The sequence below is a fragment of the Pezoporus flaviventris genome, unplaced genomic scaffold (assembly GCF_033815535.1).
Source record: "Pezoporus flaviventris isolate CSIRO_AGI_PZ_B2104156 unplaced genomic scaffold, CSIRO_AGI_Pfla_v1 ptg000007l, whole genome shotgun sequence".
Taxonomy (NCBI): Eukaryota; Metazoa; Chordata; class Aves; order Psittaciformes; family Psittacidae; genus Pezoporus; species Pezoporus flaviventris.
The window spans coordinates 79,837,876-79,857,070 of record NW_026892555.1 but is presented as its reverse complement, the minus strand read 5'-3'; the positions used below and the strand labels follow the sequence as shown (position 1 = coordinate 79,857,070).

General features: G+C 37.9%; 1 protein-coding gene across 3 annotated transcripts in view; it reads left to right on the top strand.

Moving 5' to 3' along the window:
• CDH10 (cadherin 10) overlaps positions 1-19,195 on the top strand; it is a 94,541-nt gene that overhangs the window by 34,272 nt on the left and 41,074 nt on the right. For 2 of the 3 annotated variants that reach the window (XM_061449269.1, XM_061449268.1), the window contains exon 2: positions 5,185-5,562. In XM_061449269.1, coding sequence (XP_061305253.1) covers positions 5,332-5,562 — 231 coding nt within the window. In that variant the 5' untranslated portion in view covers positions 5,185-5,331. Of the gene's footprint in view, positions 1-1,067; positions 1,161-5,184; positions 5,563-19,195 lie in introns of those variants that run through there. The other variant, XM_061449270.1, reaches the window with a different exon arrangement.

Below are 19,195 nucleotides of genomic sequence, written 5' to 3'. Positions count from 1 at the left end.
AAGTAGATGTAGTTGTTCTTTCCTAAAAAATTGCAGGTTTTTTTCCTAAACATTTTGATGTTAGTCTAGTTTCTGATTATATACATGTTGGTACTGTGATGTTCAAACCTGGACAGAGGATTTGAAATGAGTGGAGAGGGAGGATTACTTCATAGTTCTTAAGAATAATATTCCTGCTCGCATATCTCTTCTCCCCCCCCCCTTTTTTTTTAAAGATGAGTGACAAAGAAGTCCAACATATTGAGAATGTTCAGAACTATTATACTCTTATTCCTAAATTTTCTCCAGAGCTGTGCCTAGGTAGTTTATTCCTATGTTGAGCAACCTATTATGATCTTTTGACTTCTCTTTTTTTTTTAAAGAATAACCTGTACATTTCACTTATTTTTTGGGAATACTTTGAATTTTAATTCTGGTGGTTTTGTAGTTGTTGCCTTTTCTCTGTTGTTTTGCTCACCCTTTCAATGCCCTGCTATGTCTTAAGACTGAGGAGATCAGTCTTCCTTAAGAAGGACAGGGAAGGGTTGTGATGAGGCATCTGGAAACCTTTATGGGAAGGAGGACAGTGTTCTCCACTGCAGGGGAGCTGGGAGGAGTGAGGTCTTAACCTTTTCTTTGTCCTCAGTTTAGTGTCTGATTGGGGTTATATTATGCATTTCTTTGGATATCACATTTATGAACTACCAGTGGAAGGTAGACTAAATCTTTTTCCACTTCAGAATCACTATAGTGCATATTAATTTGTTTTTGTAAAAACAATTAGGATGTATACTATATAAATATGCTTAAAAATAAGGCATAAAGTATGCTTCTATGTAATCTCACTGTTGCTGAAAATATTACTTTTGTAGGAAAAGTTATAATTGGCAGTATTTCCTTTTCCTTTGTTCCTTTTTTACTCTGCTTGTTTTTCAGTCTTTTTCCCTGTGAACTACGAAAATAGTATGAAAAACTCTCATTTGAGTGAAGTAGCTTTGATGATTGTGAAATATGTTTTAGTATTACTAACTAAAATACATAATTCTTGAACTTAGTTGCTTGCTGGTTTTTGTTTTTTTTTTTTTCAGTTTAGCATCAAACTGTACATATGTAATTCAGATTCCTAAGTGGATCCAAGGTTGCAGGACTTCATAAAAAGGACCAAGTTCTAAAGTTCAAAGGTATAGATGACTACTTTGCAAATTCATGTTATAATTTAATAACTTAAAGCATGGTCACTGCAGTGTGCAAGTGTTCCACTGGAGGCTATGAAATAAGTGGCTTACAATTTACCAATTATCTCCTTAGTTCAGAACTAGGTAATTAAATTGTGAACAGCTTTAGACAACTTCATTGGGATATAATGTTTAAAGCAAGGGACATAGACCTATAATACAAGGAATGATGAGATCAGAATATCCATTAAGAATTTATAATTTGGAAGATCTCATTAGTTTGCTTCTGGTAGACACAAAAATCTTCATAAAAAGTAGTATTGTCTTTTTCTCTTAACAGATAATTTACATCTTTAAGTTACACTTACAGAGGGAAATATTTTTTAGTGTTTTCACTAACGGTCTTTTGCAGAGGTGTCTGTTTAAAGAACTTGTTCATCATACCGTGCTCTAAAGCATTATAACTTTATACCTGGTCTTGATAAAGAGATGACAAATAGGTCAAAAGAGCTAAATTAGCTGAGCTGGAGATTCTTCTCAGGCTTGTTGAAAACTCAGCTTTTCTGCACTTAGTTGCCTTCCTACTTCTATTTTTATTGTTAAATAGTTCTTATTATTTCAAAACCTAGCCAGATTGCTTAATTTCATTTACTACATCATAAACCAGGAGTCAGAGTTCTGATGAAATATAGAGGCACCTTACCAAGTTAACTCCTACAAGGAGGCAACCAAAATGGTAGGAATTGTGTCTTATGGCTAATGGCTGTAGACACTATGAAAGAGGCTCTGCAGCCTGTGGTAGCAGCTTTATGCTGGGATTGGAAAGGCACCAAAGTTTTGGAGAAATAGGGCAAAAAGAACAAAGTATGCTTGTGTTTTCCATTATAATAAAATTTAAGACTGTTCTCCTCATAAAATTCTGAATTAGTTTAACCTAATTTGTCATGAAGCATCTTCAGTTCCAAAAATATCTTTCTTTTGTGCAAACATAGCAAAAAGGACTGAAAGACAAGATTAGAGATGTAAATGGATAATAGCTCCCAACTGAAACAGAAATGGAGAAAACAGAAATGGCATTGCATAAATATCTTTCTTTAAACAAGCTTTTTCAAATGTTATACAATTAAAATTCAGTTCAAGTTTGACCAAGGTTAAATACAGAACAAAATTCATAAGTGGTAGCTATCCCAAGTAAAATTTTTTTACTGTTCAAATCTGTTCTTTGCAAGAGAGGAGCTTAATAAAATTTCTGAAGTAAAAAATTATATGTATACAAGCATTTGACTTTTTTCTTACTTTGTTTATTTACTTTAGATTTAGTTTGCTGACCTCCAAAAGAAGCTATACATTAATGTAGAAAGACAGACAAAAAGAGGAAATAGTTTATGAAAGAAAGACCTCCTCATGGAGCAACCAGTAAATGGAAGTCTGAGGAGAAGTACATCAGTTAGAGGTGCTCATGGCCCATCTTAGATGTCAGTTAAATCTCATGAGTTTCAAATGGTATGAATATGATTTCAAATTACTATAGGGGTTGCATGACTGAGTAAGTAAAATGTATTTTCCAAGTTTTGCAAAAATGACATTTGAAATCACATGAATACAGTTGCGGATGCAATAAAACGTTTTCTTCTAAGTTCTAAGAGATACACAAGTGATTAAGATGTGGAAAGGGAGAATGGCCTAATTGTTCTAAAATTGTTAGCTGAAAGATAATGTTGTAATGATAAATAGCTTCAGTGATGATTGATCCATTTCCTCCATACTAGAGATTGAGCCAAGAAAATTCAGTAAAAATTCCAAAACAAAACTCTATGTAAACTAGAGCCAAGTTGGGCACAGTATTCCTCTGTAGGAAGTTTAATATTATTTAGAAGGACAGAAATATGGAACATAGCACATATTTAATAGTTTTTAGAAAGCTTTAATTAAAAAAAAATATTGATTTTCTTTTTTTCTTTTCTATTGTGGGAAAAAATTGAGAAGTACTCTTTTGGAAGAAGTGGCAAGAGAAACTTGAAGAGAACAACTGGTGAAACAGTTTAATTTAAAACTATTTTACCTATTTAAAATTATTTCAGTTCTTAAAAAAAAAATCTTACTTGAAGCCAGCAAAAGTATTAGAATTCTGCTGAGTTCTCAGACCCTCTTCTAAGATAAGATTTTCACCAAAATTTAGACATTTTTTCTAATTAGTTTTCCAGGAAATTAAAATAAGAATAAATTTATCTTCCTCCATTGGCTGTTCCAGCTTTGGCAGGGTAGTACAGAACCAAATATTAAATGTCTTACAGAACCTGGACTTCTGCCTGTTTTCTGTAGTTAAATATTAAAAGGTTTCCTTCATCTAAGCCTCTTCAAACATTTCCATTATTCCAGTGCTTTTATTTATTTGATTGTTATTACTTGGGTCTGTTTTTTCCTTGCTTGCTATCTTATTTTTAGAGGTAAATGTTTTATTGCTTTAGCGTAGATTACTATCAAAATCATTGCATTTAAAGCAGGAAGCTGAATTTCACCAGGATTCTCAACGGAGGGAAAAGACCTTAGTGGTATGCTTGCCAAGTGCATGTGCATTAGCTGCTTTTGTAACTTTAACAAATTTCATCCAATTTTTCATTCCACTGACCTAATTTAACATGAAGGAAATTCAATAACAACTCCTAATATTGAAACATTATTTCCCAAGAGGAATTTAACAACACTTCTACATCAAATAATAATATGTGAATAATGGAATATATATATGATAGCAATAAGAAAGTAGGGAAAAAAAAAAGACCACAAAGAAAATATATCTCCTTTTCAAAAACCCCTAAGTTTTACATCGCTCTACTCTGAAAAATCAAAAATATTTAAGGTGATAGTGAGCTATACATGATGTTATTGAAACCAGGGGACACATGGGATTGCTGTGTACAATGTTACTTATCTATCAAAATCAGAAAAGGAGAGAAAAAAACAACCCAAGCTTTTTACTACTTGAGTTTTGTGCCACATGTGGAAGAATATACCAGGAACTGCAACCACCATCCATTTATTTTGTTTTCTGTGGACATGGCAAAAAGAAAAAAAAATCCAAACAACTCTGATTAAAACTTGCAGAAACTACACCCCATTAACATGACAAATCATAGGTTTTTATTATTTACATCCCTGCCATACAGAACCAAAACATTACCAAACAATCTGGGACAGAAGTGAAGAGAGCTTGGCAAAATTTGTCTTGCTGAAATAACATCCCATGATTCTATCAGAAGGAAAAAAAAAAACGAAGACAAAGCAAAAAAAAAAAAAAAGAAAGGTGGAGACAAAATAAAGATGAGTTAGGAGAGGCTTGCCTTTCCTCTGCAGTAGCATTTCCCAGAATGAGATTAATTTCAGTGTTATCCAAAATTAATTATTCAGGATACTTGCAAAAAAAGGCCTTCATTTTTTAAGCACTTCCTACATTTTAAGGCTAAGTTTGCATCACTCCATATTGCAAGATCATCTCAAGAACTCTAAAAATTTGCTTCTGGTCATGCTGTGTTTCTTCTGATGCATATGATGTTCTCTTTCACCATTTAAAATACCCTGAAGAGCTGGTGTTTTACCATTTCCCAATTTCTAAAACCACTTTGTGTTGGCTTTTCAGTTCTCTTGGTAGTAAGATTAATAAAACACTGGAATTAATGTAAATCAAGTCAGGTGGAAAACATCTGAAGCAAAGGGAGTGGTATTTAATGTGCAAGTTTCAGCAATATTAAATCCACAGTCTATATACAGAACACGCCTAGAAGTTTCTAAATTGAAAGTTTGTTATAGTTGGTCATCTCTTGGCACTCTTACTTTTTCTTAGGAAATGTTTTGGAAGCAACTACCTAACATATTCACAGTGTTCTCCCTACCTGGATAACTTTTATATTCCTAACCAGGTTGCTTTCTATGTCATAATGTTTTGTATCTGCAGGATACAGCAGCAGGGATGTTGGACACTGGGGAGTGAATGCATTTCAGCTTACATTGTCTCTTCTCTGTTTACATTCAGGAGTTGATTACCTTATACAGTTCAGAAATGAGTTGCTGGAAACTGCTTGGCTGCATCAGCAACTAGAGACATCAAAAGGGAAGTCCAGAAAACAAAACTGTAGACTTCATTGCTGACCAGCTTGAAGAACTTCAGCAGTGGAGAACTATGACAATACAGCAAGTCCTACTACTTCTGCTGCTCTGGATGTGGCTGCCGCATCCCTGCCATACAGAAATGCTGTTCAGAAGGACTCCTGATCTCAGACCTAAAAGCTTTGGAGGACGTGTATCAGGGAATGATGGAAAAACAATTCACCGCCAGAAGCGAGGCTGGATGTGGAACCAATTTTTTCTTTTAGAGGAATACACAGGATCTGATTATCAGTATGTAGGCAAGGTAGGTTTCTCATTCAGATTTCTGTATAATTGTCAGGTTTACCTAATCTTTCTAGAGAACTACCATTTCTGTGTTTTATTCTAATGCATAAGAAGCAAATTTCCAGACAATATATATATATATTTTGCTTGTTGTACTACAATCACTAAATTAATATTGTTAGTTAAATTTACTCTGAAATATTTGAATTAAATCAATGAAGGCTACAAAAAATGCTCCAGTCCCTTAATCAACTCAGTGGCCTTTTGCTGGACTCAGAGTTGGACACAGAACTCTGGATGTGTCTAACCAGGGCAGAGCAGAGAGGAAGGAGCATCTCTCTTGATCTCCCGGTGAAGCTCTTCCTAATGGAGCCCCGGGTGCTGTTGACCTTATTTGCTGCAAGTGCAAATTGCTGATTCATGCTTGCTGTCTACAAGGACCCCAAGGTTCTTCTATAAAACTGTTTTCCATCCATTTGGGCCCCAGCACATACTGGTGCATGGGATATGTTATGTTAAGTTTATATTACTATATTATAAAATCACAGAACAGTTAGGGTTGGAAAGGACCTTAAATATCATCTAGTTCCAGCCCCCCTGCCATGGGCAAGAGACATCTTCCACTAGACTGTGTTGCTCACAAGCCCCAGTCAACCTGGCTTTCAACACTTCCAGGGATGGGGCATCCAGAACTTCTCTGGGCAACCTGTTCCAGTGCCTCACCACCCTCAAAGTAATTTCTTCTAGAAATGGTTATTTCTTCTAGAATTTCTTCCTAATATCTAATCTAAATCCATCTTCTTTCAGTTTAAAACCATTCCTCTTGTCCTATCTCTACATGCCCTTGTGAAGTCCCTCTCCAGATTTCTTGTAGGTCCCCTATAGGTACTGGAAGGCTGCTATAAGGTCTTCCCTGAGCCATCTAGTCTTCAGGCTGAACAAGCCCAGCTCTCTCAACCTGTTTTCACAGGAAGGTTCTCCAGCCCTCTGATCATCTATGTGGCCCTCCTGTGGACTTTGTTGAGCAGGCCCACATCTCTCTTGTGTAGATTGCCCCAGAGTTGAACACAGTACTCCAGGTGGGGTCTCACCAGAGCAGAGCAGAGGGGGAGAATCACCTCCCTCGACTTAATGGGCCATGATCCTTTTGATGCAGCCCAGCAACTGTATTTCTTGAAAGGACTAAGAATGTTGTGGGGATTGAGAAAGGAAATGCATGTTAAAATTTATGAGATTTAAGTATTGAGTAAAAATTGAAGAGTGCAAGCTTATGAAGGTGTAAACTTCCTTTTTGTTTCCAGTTTTTATTTGTTGCTTTATCTGTAATTTTAGCACCATCGTTTGAATGATACAATCATTTCCAAAGTGTTGCAAATAAACCTTATATTTATTTCATACACTTAGCAATTGTAAAGTCATGCCTCCCAGGTGTTCCACTGTATCTAGGCTAGATTGGTAGCTTATGAAAATTGACCTTGCCTATAAAATGAGATGTGTCACTGTACCAAAACACTAAGTTATTGCATTTGGAAGTGTATTGCTCCCACAAGTCTCAGGAAATAAATAATTCTGCAGGGCACCCTGAAATTCAAGTAACTTAAGCTCCTTTAAAAACCTGCTGATTGCTTTTTTTTCCTTGCATTATTTTCGAATATTTATGATCCCAAGTCATAAAGTGTGAGTGTTGTTACTTAGTAATTTTCTTCCACTTATGATAAGTGAAGAAAGACTCCTTAGAGAGAAAATGGTTAACATTTTTATAGGCTAACTCATCTGCAGTAGAAAAAGAGAGAGGGATGTTAATAAACACAGAACTACTTTGAGAGAAAATAAGTGTCTGCAAATGGAAAGTGCTAAGTAAAGATAGGTAAAATGGCAAATAAAGAAACTTAAGGAGTAGTCAAGACTATGCTTTCACCTTTTTTTTTCTGCTTAAAGCAAAAAATTTTCAATTTGGGCAAGGGAGTTTAGAAACTGTTGAATATCACATTTCTCTTGAAACCAGTGTCTACAATTTACAGTGTAATTTATGCATTAATTTATTCCCTCTTTAAGTTGGCTTGAGATGGTTATCTCGAATAACATGATGGAAATGAGGTTCAGTGAATGAATGGGGTAGGTAATCTCGTAATAGCTGAAGAGTTCCTTGCTTAAGTCAGCCATGCTTGTGAAATGGTGGCACTGTACAGACTGGCTGATTAGGGGCATTCACTGGTTTCTTCAGGTGAGTATTTATTATTATTATAAGAAAGGAGCATGGTCAGTCTTTCCTTTATGTAATATACAGGATCCTGAGGATAGAAATCAAAACAATGTAAGTGAATTTTATATATGCAGAACCTCAAATAATAATTGCAACTGTAGTTTCTAGTAAAGGTTAAAGCCATAAAAATGGTATCGGAAACCAGACCTATATATGTGTTACACAGTTTATCTTTGAGTTATCTTGGCAAAAAAATACTAGAAGACAGTAATTCTGAGTAAAAGAACTTTTCTCAGTTTCAGAGAAACAATTCAGGGATGTTCAAAAGAAGCTTAAACCTCCTATGAGAAAAGCCATTTGATTAATATTTGAGGTATATAGTTTCAAAGCCCATTATTTCTCAAATAAAGTGGGGTAATTACGAAGAATTGCACATTTTCAGACTTGTTCAGAAAAACTTGAATTTATTTTAGGTATATCCAGAAAATAAAAATCTTCTAAATCTAAAATTTATACTCTAATAGTTGTCCCCTAAAGGAAGCCCTGTTGTATAACAACGTCTTAATCTGTAGTCATTAAAAATTGAATTTACAAATAAATTCTTCATCCACATTAAAATTTATTTTTCTTCCTTATAATTTCACCTGACCTACCCATTTGTTTCATTTTTGCAGATACTTTTTTCCAGTTTGAGTTCTGAGATAGTGACATTTTCCAGAAATTTCTATCCTAGTACTTTTATTGTATAAAGGGTCATCTGACATGAATTTTTCAGTACTTTGAGAGACTGAAGTTCTTAGTTGCAATGCAGTAGTTTTTAGTATCTCAAAATAAAATGTGTCATATAATTACATGTAAATTCATAGGAATTTTTGCATGTGTTGCTTAGTATTACTTCATATAGTCCATATGCCAATGATAAATATTTTACATAGAATTTGACAACATCAGAGGTGAAAAGATGCAGTTTCATGAAAGTCCATATTTTGTCTCAATTTACAGGGATAAAGATTAGCTAAGATCAGACGTGCATAGAGTTGTCACTGTTAGAGAAACAATTTTAAAGAAAGATTAAACAAAATAATTTCTCGAGTGAAATGAAAGCCAGAAACTATACTGGGCAGGAATTTTGATTGGACTTTCCTGTCTGATGAAGCAGCTACGAAAAATACTGGTTTGAAAAGGGTAATAAAAAAGACTATGTTGTCTTGATTTCAGTGGGCTCACCATCAAGTGGGATGCAAAAAAGTAAAACCTACCCCAGGGAAGTGTTTCTGTTGTAGTGGTAAGATGAAGACTTACAAAACCCTTTTAAAAACTTCTGTACTTTGATTCCTTGAACAGTGTTTCTATCATAACTCTTTATTTTATAAAAGCCTTTGGTACCATGAAAGACTGACAAGCAGGATTTTTAATTGAAACTATTCATACACAGGCTTAGTATTTAGTGTGAAGAAGCATAAAATGTCTTCCCTTTCAGGTGAATGAAATCAGCTCTATGGCTCTGAAGTTCTGTAGAGGTTGAATTTTCAGCTAGAGCAGATTCCTGTGACAGGCATAAATAAAGAAGAATGGGAATGGGAGTGAAGAAACTCTGCAACCCAAATAAATGAATTGTGATCTGCTGTGTCTAGGACTCAGCTGCCAAGGTGAAAGAGGACAGCTTGTCCTTTAACAGTGTCCACTTTGGATTTTTTTTGTTGGTGGTTTTTTTTTTGGTGTAAGTCTACTGAATGCAAAAAGCAAGCTGTTCACGTCTGTGTACCTTCAAAAACCTTCACTTACTGAAGTTACTGCAGTGGGATCAAATTGACACTTAAGGGATAGCAACATTTAGAAATTTTGTCTTTCTCGGCAAGACTTAACACATAGGCTGTGAAGAGGGTTATTTATTTGAGGCACCAGTTTTTGGCAAGGATATGGAAGCTTGCTTTGAGGGGGTACATTGCTTGTACATATTTCAGCGCAGATCAAGAAATATGATTCAGTTTCTTTTCTTTTGGAAGGACTGGTTCCTTTCTGCCTTTTCTTTTAGTCCAGAATACAGGAGCTACAATGGCTTCTCCAAACACGAGAAGAACCACTGTTCTTCCATAACAGAGGCATCAAAATCTTCCTTTAAGATTGTCCAGGAGGTTCATTGATTCTCAGTGAGCTCTGAGATGAAACTCTGTCAGACTCTTTTGGAATACATCTTAGTAGGGAGTTTATGACTATAACTGGTTAGATTTATCATTTACTCTAAATTCAAGTTTTAGAGTAGAGGGTTTATAATTTCTTCTTGCAAATGTGCTATTTCTTTGGAAACGTCAGTGTGTTTTGAAGTCTCTGACATCTTGATTCATTAAACAGCAGCAGAAGGTACTGTTTGGTGGCAAAGAGCTGACCTGGCTGAATAGTAAGTTTTTATTCCCATAAAGAATGAACTATTTGTTAACTACAGTACTGGATGTATACCTACAAGACACTGTTTTTTTCTGGATGACAGAGGACAGAATTAGCAGTTGTTGAGGAACGCAAAGGCTTTGTAATATCCACCAGTCTTTTAGTGAAGACTGAAGAAGCCATCAGGAAGCCAAAGCCAGATATATTTGAAGGCTGTGGATTCCCAGACTTGGACAGATGTGCATGTGAATTTCTTAAAAGTGTTGTCTGGTAACAAGGGAAGAGGAGCTAAGTCATTTGGGTAAAGCATACTCAGGGCATACTCAACCCAGCTGCTTAAGGGGATAATCCCCAATCCCCAATGTCCAAATTATCTGATGGTAATTTTGCTCATATGTGCCAGGGACTGTAAATGAAACACAAGTGAGAATTCTCAGTTGCCTCTTTAGACTGGCAAATCTTCACTGGAAGGGGTGAAGAAGAACAGAGACTACAGTGAAAATTTAGTGCTTCACAGTGAAATAGTACTGGAGTGGATTACTGAGTTAAGGACACATCCAACAGATCTGAGGGTAGATGTTCCAAGGCATTCCAAGTGTAACTTGCCTCACTCAGAGAGTTCAGTGTCAGTATTTGTTCTTTTAAGGAGAAATGATGGATGTATTGAATGCGTCTCTGCTTAAAATCTGTCCTTACAAATGAAACAAGCAGACTGCTTTGGGATTGTGCTTTTTCTCTAAAATGATAAAGTTAATAGGACCGTTCATCCAACCGGAAACACTCGGCATCGCAATAGACTTGTTTCATAAAACCAGTGAAGCTTCATCAGATGCCAGTAGCTCAAGCTGACAAGTGACGTATTAAAGGAGATACCAAATCACAGAAGGCAAAGGCAGGGACTGGAGAATGAAGAGCCACCCGCAGTAGAATATCAGGTTTGAGACCATCTAAGGAACTTAAAGGTGCACAAGTCCATGGAACCCGAGGAGATGTATCCATGGGTCCTGAGGGAACTGGCTGATGAAGTTGTTAAGCCATTATAAGTCATATTTGAGAAGCTGTGACAGTCCAGTGAAGTTTCCACTGCCTGGAAAAGGGGAAATATAACCCCAATTTTTAAAAAAGTAAAAAAGGAAGACTCGGGGTGCTGAAGACTAGTCAGTTTCATCTTGGTGCCCAGCAAGATCCTGGAGCAGATCCTCCTGGAAGCTGCGCTAAGACACATGGACAATAAGGAGGTGATTGGTGACAGCCAATATTGTTTCACTAAGGTCGGTTCACACCTAACAAATTTGGTGGCCTTCTACAGCATGGTTTGACACTGTCCCAGACAACATCCTTGTCCCTGAACTGGAGAAGCATGGATTTTATGGGAGGACCACTTGATGAATAAGGAATTTGCTGGATGGTTGCGCTCAGAGAGCTGTGGTTAACAGCTCAATGCCCAAGTGGAGACCAGTGATGAGTGGTGTTCCTCAGGTGTCAGTATTGGGACTGGCGCTGTTCAAAATCTTTGTCAATGACATGGACAATGGGATTGAGTGTGCCCTCAGCAAGTTTGCTGACAACACCAAGCTGGAGGGAAGAGTTGTCATTCGAGGGACCTTGTAAAGGCTTGAGAGGTGGGCCAGTGTAAACCTCGTGAAGTTCAACAAGGTCAAGTTCAAGGTCCTGCACTGGGGCAATCCCAAGAACAAATACAGGCTTGGAAGAGACTGTATTGACAGTAGTCATGAAAAGAGGGACTTGTGGGTGTTGCTTGATGAGAAGCTCAACTTGACCAGGCAGTGTGTGGTTGCCACAGAGATGATCACAGGGTTGGAGCACCTCTGCTATGAAGACAAGATGAAAGAGTAGGGCTTGTTCAGCTTGGAGACTAGAAGGCTTGGGGAAGACCTTATAGCAACCTTCCAGTACCTAAAGGGGGCCTACAAGAAATCTGGAGAGAGACTTTTTATAAGAGCCAGTAGTAATAAGACAAGCTGCAAGAGTGTAGATGTAGATTAGATTTAAGAAAGAAATGCTTTACTGTGAGGTTGGTGAGACACTGAAACAGGTTGCCCCTAGGAGTTCTGGATCCCCTGTCCCTTGCAGTGTTCAAAACCAGGTTGGCTGGGGCTATGAACAGCCTGGTCTAGTGGAGTATGTCCCTGCCCATGGCAGGGTGGTTGGAACTACATGATTCTGTGCTACAGCATATCAGAAAGCAAGGAAGAACATAGGCAAGGATAGAAAAATGAAAACAGTAAACCAAAAAAAGAAGAAAAAGTAGTCTAACAGTGGTGTCATCCAAACTATCTTAGCAGAGAATATCTGTTTTGACAGAACTGAAAGGTAGTGTGTTGCATATTTTTATTACTGTATAAGTTGGACACAAGGAAGAGAGCTCAGAGGTTGCCAATGCCTTCATGGGTTCTGCTAGGGAAAAACTCTCTGGCTAATAGAGCTAATCTAGCTGTAAAAAAATGCATGCGTCTTCTTGTCTTCTTTAACAACTAGCATGGTGAAAGAGGGGAAATGCCATGGTTCCAGGTTTGTATCTGCACCAAATCTTCACTGGCAATGAAATCAGTGTTTGTTCCAGGTTCATACCATGTATCTCTATACCTACCTAACTGCCAGACAACCCTGAGTCACATGTCAAGTGATGCCCTGATGACAAAACTGAACCATGGTCTCAAGAAGACAGTAACCGTGCTCTGAGACTACAAGACTCCAAAATAGAGAAGAACCGCATGAAAAATAACTGTGAGACGCTGCTCAGGTAGACATATCTTTGTCTTAGGTAGACAAAAGTAAATCTGCTTCTAGACAACAGCTTGAAGTTAAACACTAAATCCAGGGCTTTTTTTCACTTCTGTGGTACAGTTTTATGTGTACTTTGCATACTATTAAAAGTAATAATAGCTGGAAGAGTTATAGTGAATGAAGCAAGGTGTCATCTCTAAAAGTTATATTTGCTCAACTTTCAAGCAAATGCTAATTTGATACTCTGTTCTTATTTCTCCTTGGCCTCTATGTGACCTTAGGTATTATATTTAATGAGTTTAACACTGTTAAACATAAGTTTAACACTATTAGTGGTCCTTAATTGAAATTCAGTGCGTGGAAGATGCAGTAGATCCTGGAAAACATGAGGTGGTTTTAATCATTATTTGCTTTATCTCCTTAAGGAAAACAAACTAAAACTGTATACTGTTTCTTGTAGGGAGTACAAAGTTTGGGAAATAAGTCATGAAACAATAAATTCTACTAAACAGAGTTATTAATCAGTTGAAAATTAAATTAACTTTTTCTTTCACATTGATGCTTGAGTGCAAGACATTTATCAATTTGATGAGAACTCTAAGTGATGATACTGAATGTTCAGTATGGTCCTACTAGTTACTGGGATAGGTTTTCTGCCACTGCCATTCTCAGCCTCTGAGAAAACTACTTTGAAATGTGTTTGGGTATTTTTTCACTTAATAATCCCCTAATAGCAGGGATTTGCCATTTTGAAACTAATTTCTAAAAGAGATAATTCTGCTCTTTCCAAGAAAAACCCTGCAATACTGTTGATCAGTTGTTGGGAAGATTTAGAGCGAAGGTGGTCTAAGCTATGACACCTTCCAAGAGGTGTAAAATCGCCAATAAGATGCATTTTGCTGCCTTCAGAGAGAAGAGTTGTATCTCTCTTGGGTGGTTTCCAAACTCGGAGGTTGTATCTGATTAGGTATTGCTTTTAAAATGGCAACATGTTTCAAAATAGTACAAGAAAGAAACAGGGGAGTAGTTTACTCTGAGCTCCCCAGTTCCTTTCAGTTCAGTTTTTCTTTTAATTTTAAAATTGTGCCTGATTGTCACAAAAAAGATATTCCAAAAAAGAAAGAACTGATAAAACTGAAATTATCTATATTCAGAGTCATAGATCAGGAAAAGTAGAGTTTGCTTCACCACAGTACATTCATGCATTCATTCAAGGAATTAAAAAACATGATAGAAAAGAGAGCTTTAGAAATTTTTGACCTACACCTTTTTTACCATGATAAATGTATAAATAGCCAGTAGTTTCAGCAGCAGTTCAAAGGCTGATCCTTTAAGGCCTTTATTTTTCCCCTCTGTCTCTTGATTTTATTTTGTTTTTAAATCAAATGCAGATGACCTTCTAAATATCTATATACATATAACTGTCTTTTCTCCCATTAAGTTTAAAAACTGTTTTATGTCATAAAAATACTTTTCTGCTTTTTTCCTAAAAAGTTTTAATCAGTTTTTATAATGACATATGATTTAGAATGCTACAATACAGTGATTAGTAGAATAAATCTTAGAATAAATTAGTAGAATAAATTACACCTGATATGCAGACATGAAGTAGCAATAAAGATTTCTTACTTCTATTAAGAACTCCATCTTCTAAAAAGAACTTCTGAGTACCCTTTTTTGAGATATGGCATTTGATATAAAATACACATAAATTAAAATTTCTGAGTCTCCATCTTTATGATTGCTAATTCCACTACAAATGGGATCTCTAAGAAGTAGAATTATTTAAGGAATATTATTTTGACATGAATATAATAATCAAATAATCAGAAAGTATTACTACTTAGCAATCGTGGCTATTAATTAGCTTAGTACAAAATGATAAAAATGATATTTTAAATTTTAATGGTGAGAAAAATGACTAATGCAACTATGTAAAAGGTGAGGTAAGCAGGGAGAAAAAAAATGAGGGTTCTATTTGAATTTTTTAAAGAGTAGGAATTTAAAGAAATGTCATTTTGCAGAAAATCTATTTTGAGGAAGGAAAGAGAAAAGATAGACAGGGTTATGCAGTTTTCCAAGCCATGTTACTTAAATTTAAGAAAACTTTTAATGAAGTGGAGGTACTTGTGAAACATTAAATTAATGTGACAAATAGAATATATGAGCTTCAGGAGAGGCTAAATGGGTATAGCCAAATAGTACCTATGATGGAGCGGAGCCAGGAAAGATACAGGACTTTTGTAAATTGATACTAATGTTTTTATTTGCAAATTTTCATGGAGCAGTCCTCCTGTACTTTGAAAATGCCTGTCACCTGTAAGAAGTACTGTGCAAGAGTATGACCACATTTTTACATAGTGATGCTAGTGAGGGTGCCAGTGGAGGGGATTCCTCAGAGGACTTAAAAATACCTTTAGCACTCAGAAAGATGTCTTTGGTCATTCGAAAAGGGTAATGAATTTGCTAGATAACTAATACAGTTGGAAGATAAGGAAAATGATAATTATCTCTTTAGTTATGTCAGGTTATGTGACAGACCATTGGCTATGTGTCAGGAATGTCATGTTGTCTAGTAAAAGCTAAATAAAATAAATGCAATAGCTAGAGGACTGCTGAGCAGTGTGACACTGAAAAGAGCTGCATGGGATTAATCAAGGCTTAATATTTAAGAATAATGGTAGAAATTTCAGTAATACTGGTGTATTTGCCAGAAAGGGATAATGGTGTGCTACAGAAGACAAAGTAACTGAAGGATCAAGAAATAATATTTCAAGTGCTGTGAAGACTGTGTACCATAAACAGAATTAGGAAGTTTTTCTAGGAATTTTCTAGTTTCTTTAGGGGGCCTAGAAGGATGCTGGGGAGGGACTCTTCATTAGGGACTGCAGTGATAGGACAAGGGGTAACAGGTTAAAACTTGAACAGGGAAAGTTTAGATTGCGTACAAGGAAGAAGTTCTTTCCTGTTAGGGTGGTGAGGCACTGGAATGGATTGCCCAGGGAAGTTGTGAATGCTCCATTCCTGGCAGTGTTCAAGGCCAGGTGGTACAAAGCCTTGGGTGGCATGGTTTAGTGTGAGGTGTCCCTGGCCATGGCAGGGGTGTTGAAACTAGATGACCTTAAGGTGCTTTCCAACCCTATGATTCTACAAACGGTATACAATTCTTTTTACTTCCAAAAGAAAAAAGTAGGTGCTACTAGTGCACAAGGCAAGAACTAAAGCTTCAGGAACAGGCTTAATTCTTAAAAAAAAAAAAAAATGGCAAAAATTCCCTATGGTTCTATAGACAAATATAAAAGAATAGGAATTTTTGGTATAAATGATAAAGCAGGATAAATCTCCAAACTAAGAAGATTTAAAAAAAGAAACAAAACAGCAAAAACCAAACAACCCAAACAGTGAAGAAAACCCAAACACCAACAGCATAACCAATATAATATATTTTATTGGAAATTAGGAAAAGGGAGATTAGGAAAAGCATGCTTCTGATGTCTTACAAATACCGGAGAAGTCATGCAAGTTTTGACGGAAATATTGACCGGGCCTATCGGCTGATTACCAGAGTTCACATAAGTTAGAAATAATTTTTCATCAGTGATGTAGTACATAGACCACATTTTTGAATACAGCAATTAATATCGCAAAGGAAAACAATTACAATGTAGTTTGGTTCTTAATTTGTACCAGCAAATATCAGGATGGGCTTTATGCCATATATCGTGTAAAAGTAGTTGAGGAATAGAGTTCACTGATCTGATGCTGTCTTTTATGTATATATGTAACAGGTAATACTCTGTGTGATCTGAGCCAAAATTTTTATCCAAGTCTGATTATTTTGGTATTTTAGTCTGATAGTGGAATATAATATGCTGCTATGGTAGGAGAAGTTTTAATTTAAATGTGAATCATAGCTACCTACCTAGTCTTAATACAAAACTGATAAAATCCACTTAAATTTCACTATGTAATTGTAATTCTGTACATAATTGAGGTGTCCATAAGATGTCTACAAGGTGCCATTGCAGATAAATGCTCCCAGCCCTTTCCAGGACAGCCTCCACTGGACCAGGTTCATTAGGGTAGAGCAAGTTTTCAGATGGCACAAAACTAGGAGTGGCTGATAATGCCAGAGTGTAGTGCTGCCATCTACAGGGACCTCATCAAGCTGGAGAAATGGGCTGACAGGAACATCATGAAGGCCCAGGTGAAGTCAACAGAGAGTTTGTGGGTCAGGGTTAAAGGGAGAACAGCTATGAGGGGCATTATTGTGGGGTTCTGTTACAGACTGCCTGACCAAGAGGAATCTGTGGATGAAGCACTCTACAGACAGGAACTCTACAGACAGCAAGTCTTGGAATGCAGACGCAGGGACTGTGAGAATGAAGACCCTAGGCCCACTGTAGGAGAGGATCTGGTTCAAGACCGTCTTAGGAACCTGAACGTACACAAGTCCATGGCACCTGATGAAATCCATCCGCGGGTCCTGAATGAGCCGGCAGATGAAGTTGCTAAGTCACTGTCTATAATATTTGAAAAATCATGGCTGTCAGGTGAAGTTCCCGACGACTGGAAAAAGGGAAATATAACCCCATTTTCAAGAAGGGGAAAATGGATGACCTGGGGAATTACAGACCAGTCAGTCTCGCCTCTGTGCCTGGCAAAATCTTGGAGCAGATTCTCCTGGAAGGCATGCTAAGGCACATGAAAACCAACAAAGTGCTTGGAGACAGGCAGCATGGCTTCACTAAGGGGAAATCCTGCCTGACCAATTTGGTGGCCTTCTATGATGGGGCTACAGAACTGATGGACAGGGGTAGAGCAGTTGACATCATCTACCTGGACTTGTGTAAAACGTTCGACACCACTGTCCCACATGACATCCTTGTCTCTAAATTGGAGAGACATCAATTTGATGGATGGACCACTCGGTGGATAAAGAACTGGCTGGCTGCACACAGAGTTGTGGTCAATGGCTGAATGTCCGCCTGGAGACCAGTAACGAGTGGTGTCCCTCAGGGATCGGTACTGGGACCGGTCTTGTTCAACATCTTTGTTGGTGACATGGACAGTGGGATTCAGTGCGCCCTCAGCAAGTTTCTGATGACACCAAGCCATGTGGTTTAGTTGATACGCTGGAGGGAAGGAATGCCATCCAGAGGGACTTTGACACACTTCTGAGGTGGGCTGATGCCAACCTCATGAACTTTAACCATGCCAAGTGCAAGGTCCTACACCTGGGTTGAAGCAATCCCAGGCACAGCTACAGGTTGGGCAGAGAAGAGATTCAGAGAAGCCCTGCAGAGAAGGACTTGGGGGTGTTGGTCGATCAGAAAATGAAAATGAGCCGGCAGTGTGCGCTTGCAGCCCAGAAAGCCAACCGTATCTTGGGCCGCATCAAAAGGAGTGTGACCGGCAGATTGAACAAGGTGATCCTGCCCTTCTACTCTGTTCTCATGAGACCTCACCTGGAGTATTGTGTGCAGTTCTGGTGTCCTCCACATAAAAAGAACTTGTAACTGTTGGAACAAGTCCAGATGAGGGCCATGAGGATGATCAGGGGACTGGAGCACCTCCCGTATGAAGACAGGCTGAGGAAGTTGGGGCTGTTCAGCCTGGAGAAGAGGAGGCTGCTTGGAGACCTCATAGCAGCCTTCCAGTATCTGAAGTGGGGCTATATGGATGCTGAAGAGGGACTATTCATTAGGGACTGTAGTGAAAGGACAAGGGGTAACGGGTTAAAACTTAAAACAGGGTAAGTTTAAATTGGATACAAGGAACAAATTCTTTCCTGTTAGTGTGATGAGGCACTGGAATGTGTTGCCCAGGGAGGTTGTGAGTGCTCCGTCCCTGGTGGTGTTCAAGGCCAGGTTGGATAGAGCCTTGGGTGGCATGGTTTAGCGGGAGGTGTCCCTGCCCATGGCAGGGGGGTTGGAACTAGATGATCTTGAGGTCCTTTCCAACCCTAACTATTCTATGATTCTATGTGCAGAGTCCTGCATCTAGGCAGGCACAGTCCCAGACACCAGGATATGCTGGGGGCTGACCAACTGGAAAGCAGCTTGGCAGAAAAGACCCTGGTGGTTCTAGTAGTTACCAGGATGAACCAGGTGCCAGCTAGGTGCCTTTGCTGCAAAGAAGGCTACTGGCTGCAGTAGGTGAAGTACTGCCAGCAGGTCAAGGGAGGGGATCCTTCTCCTCTGCTCAATACTTACGAGGCCACTCCTGGACTGCTGTGTCCAGTGCTGGACACCCTATTACAAGAGAGACATGGGACATACTGGAAAAACTCCAGCGAAGGACAGCTTTAAGTATG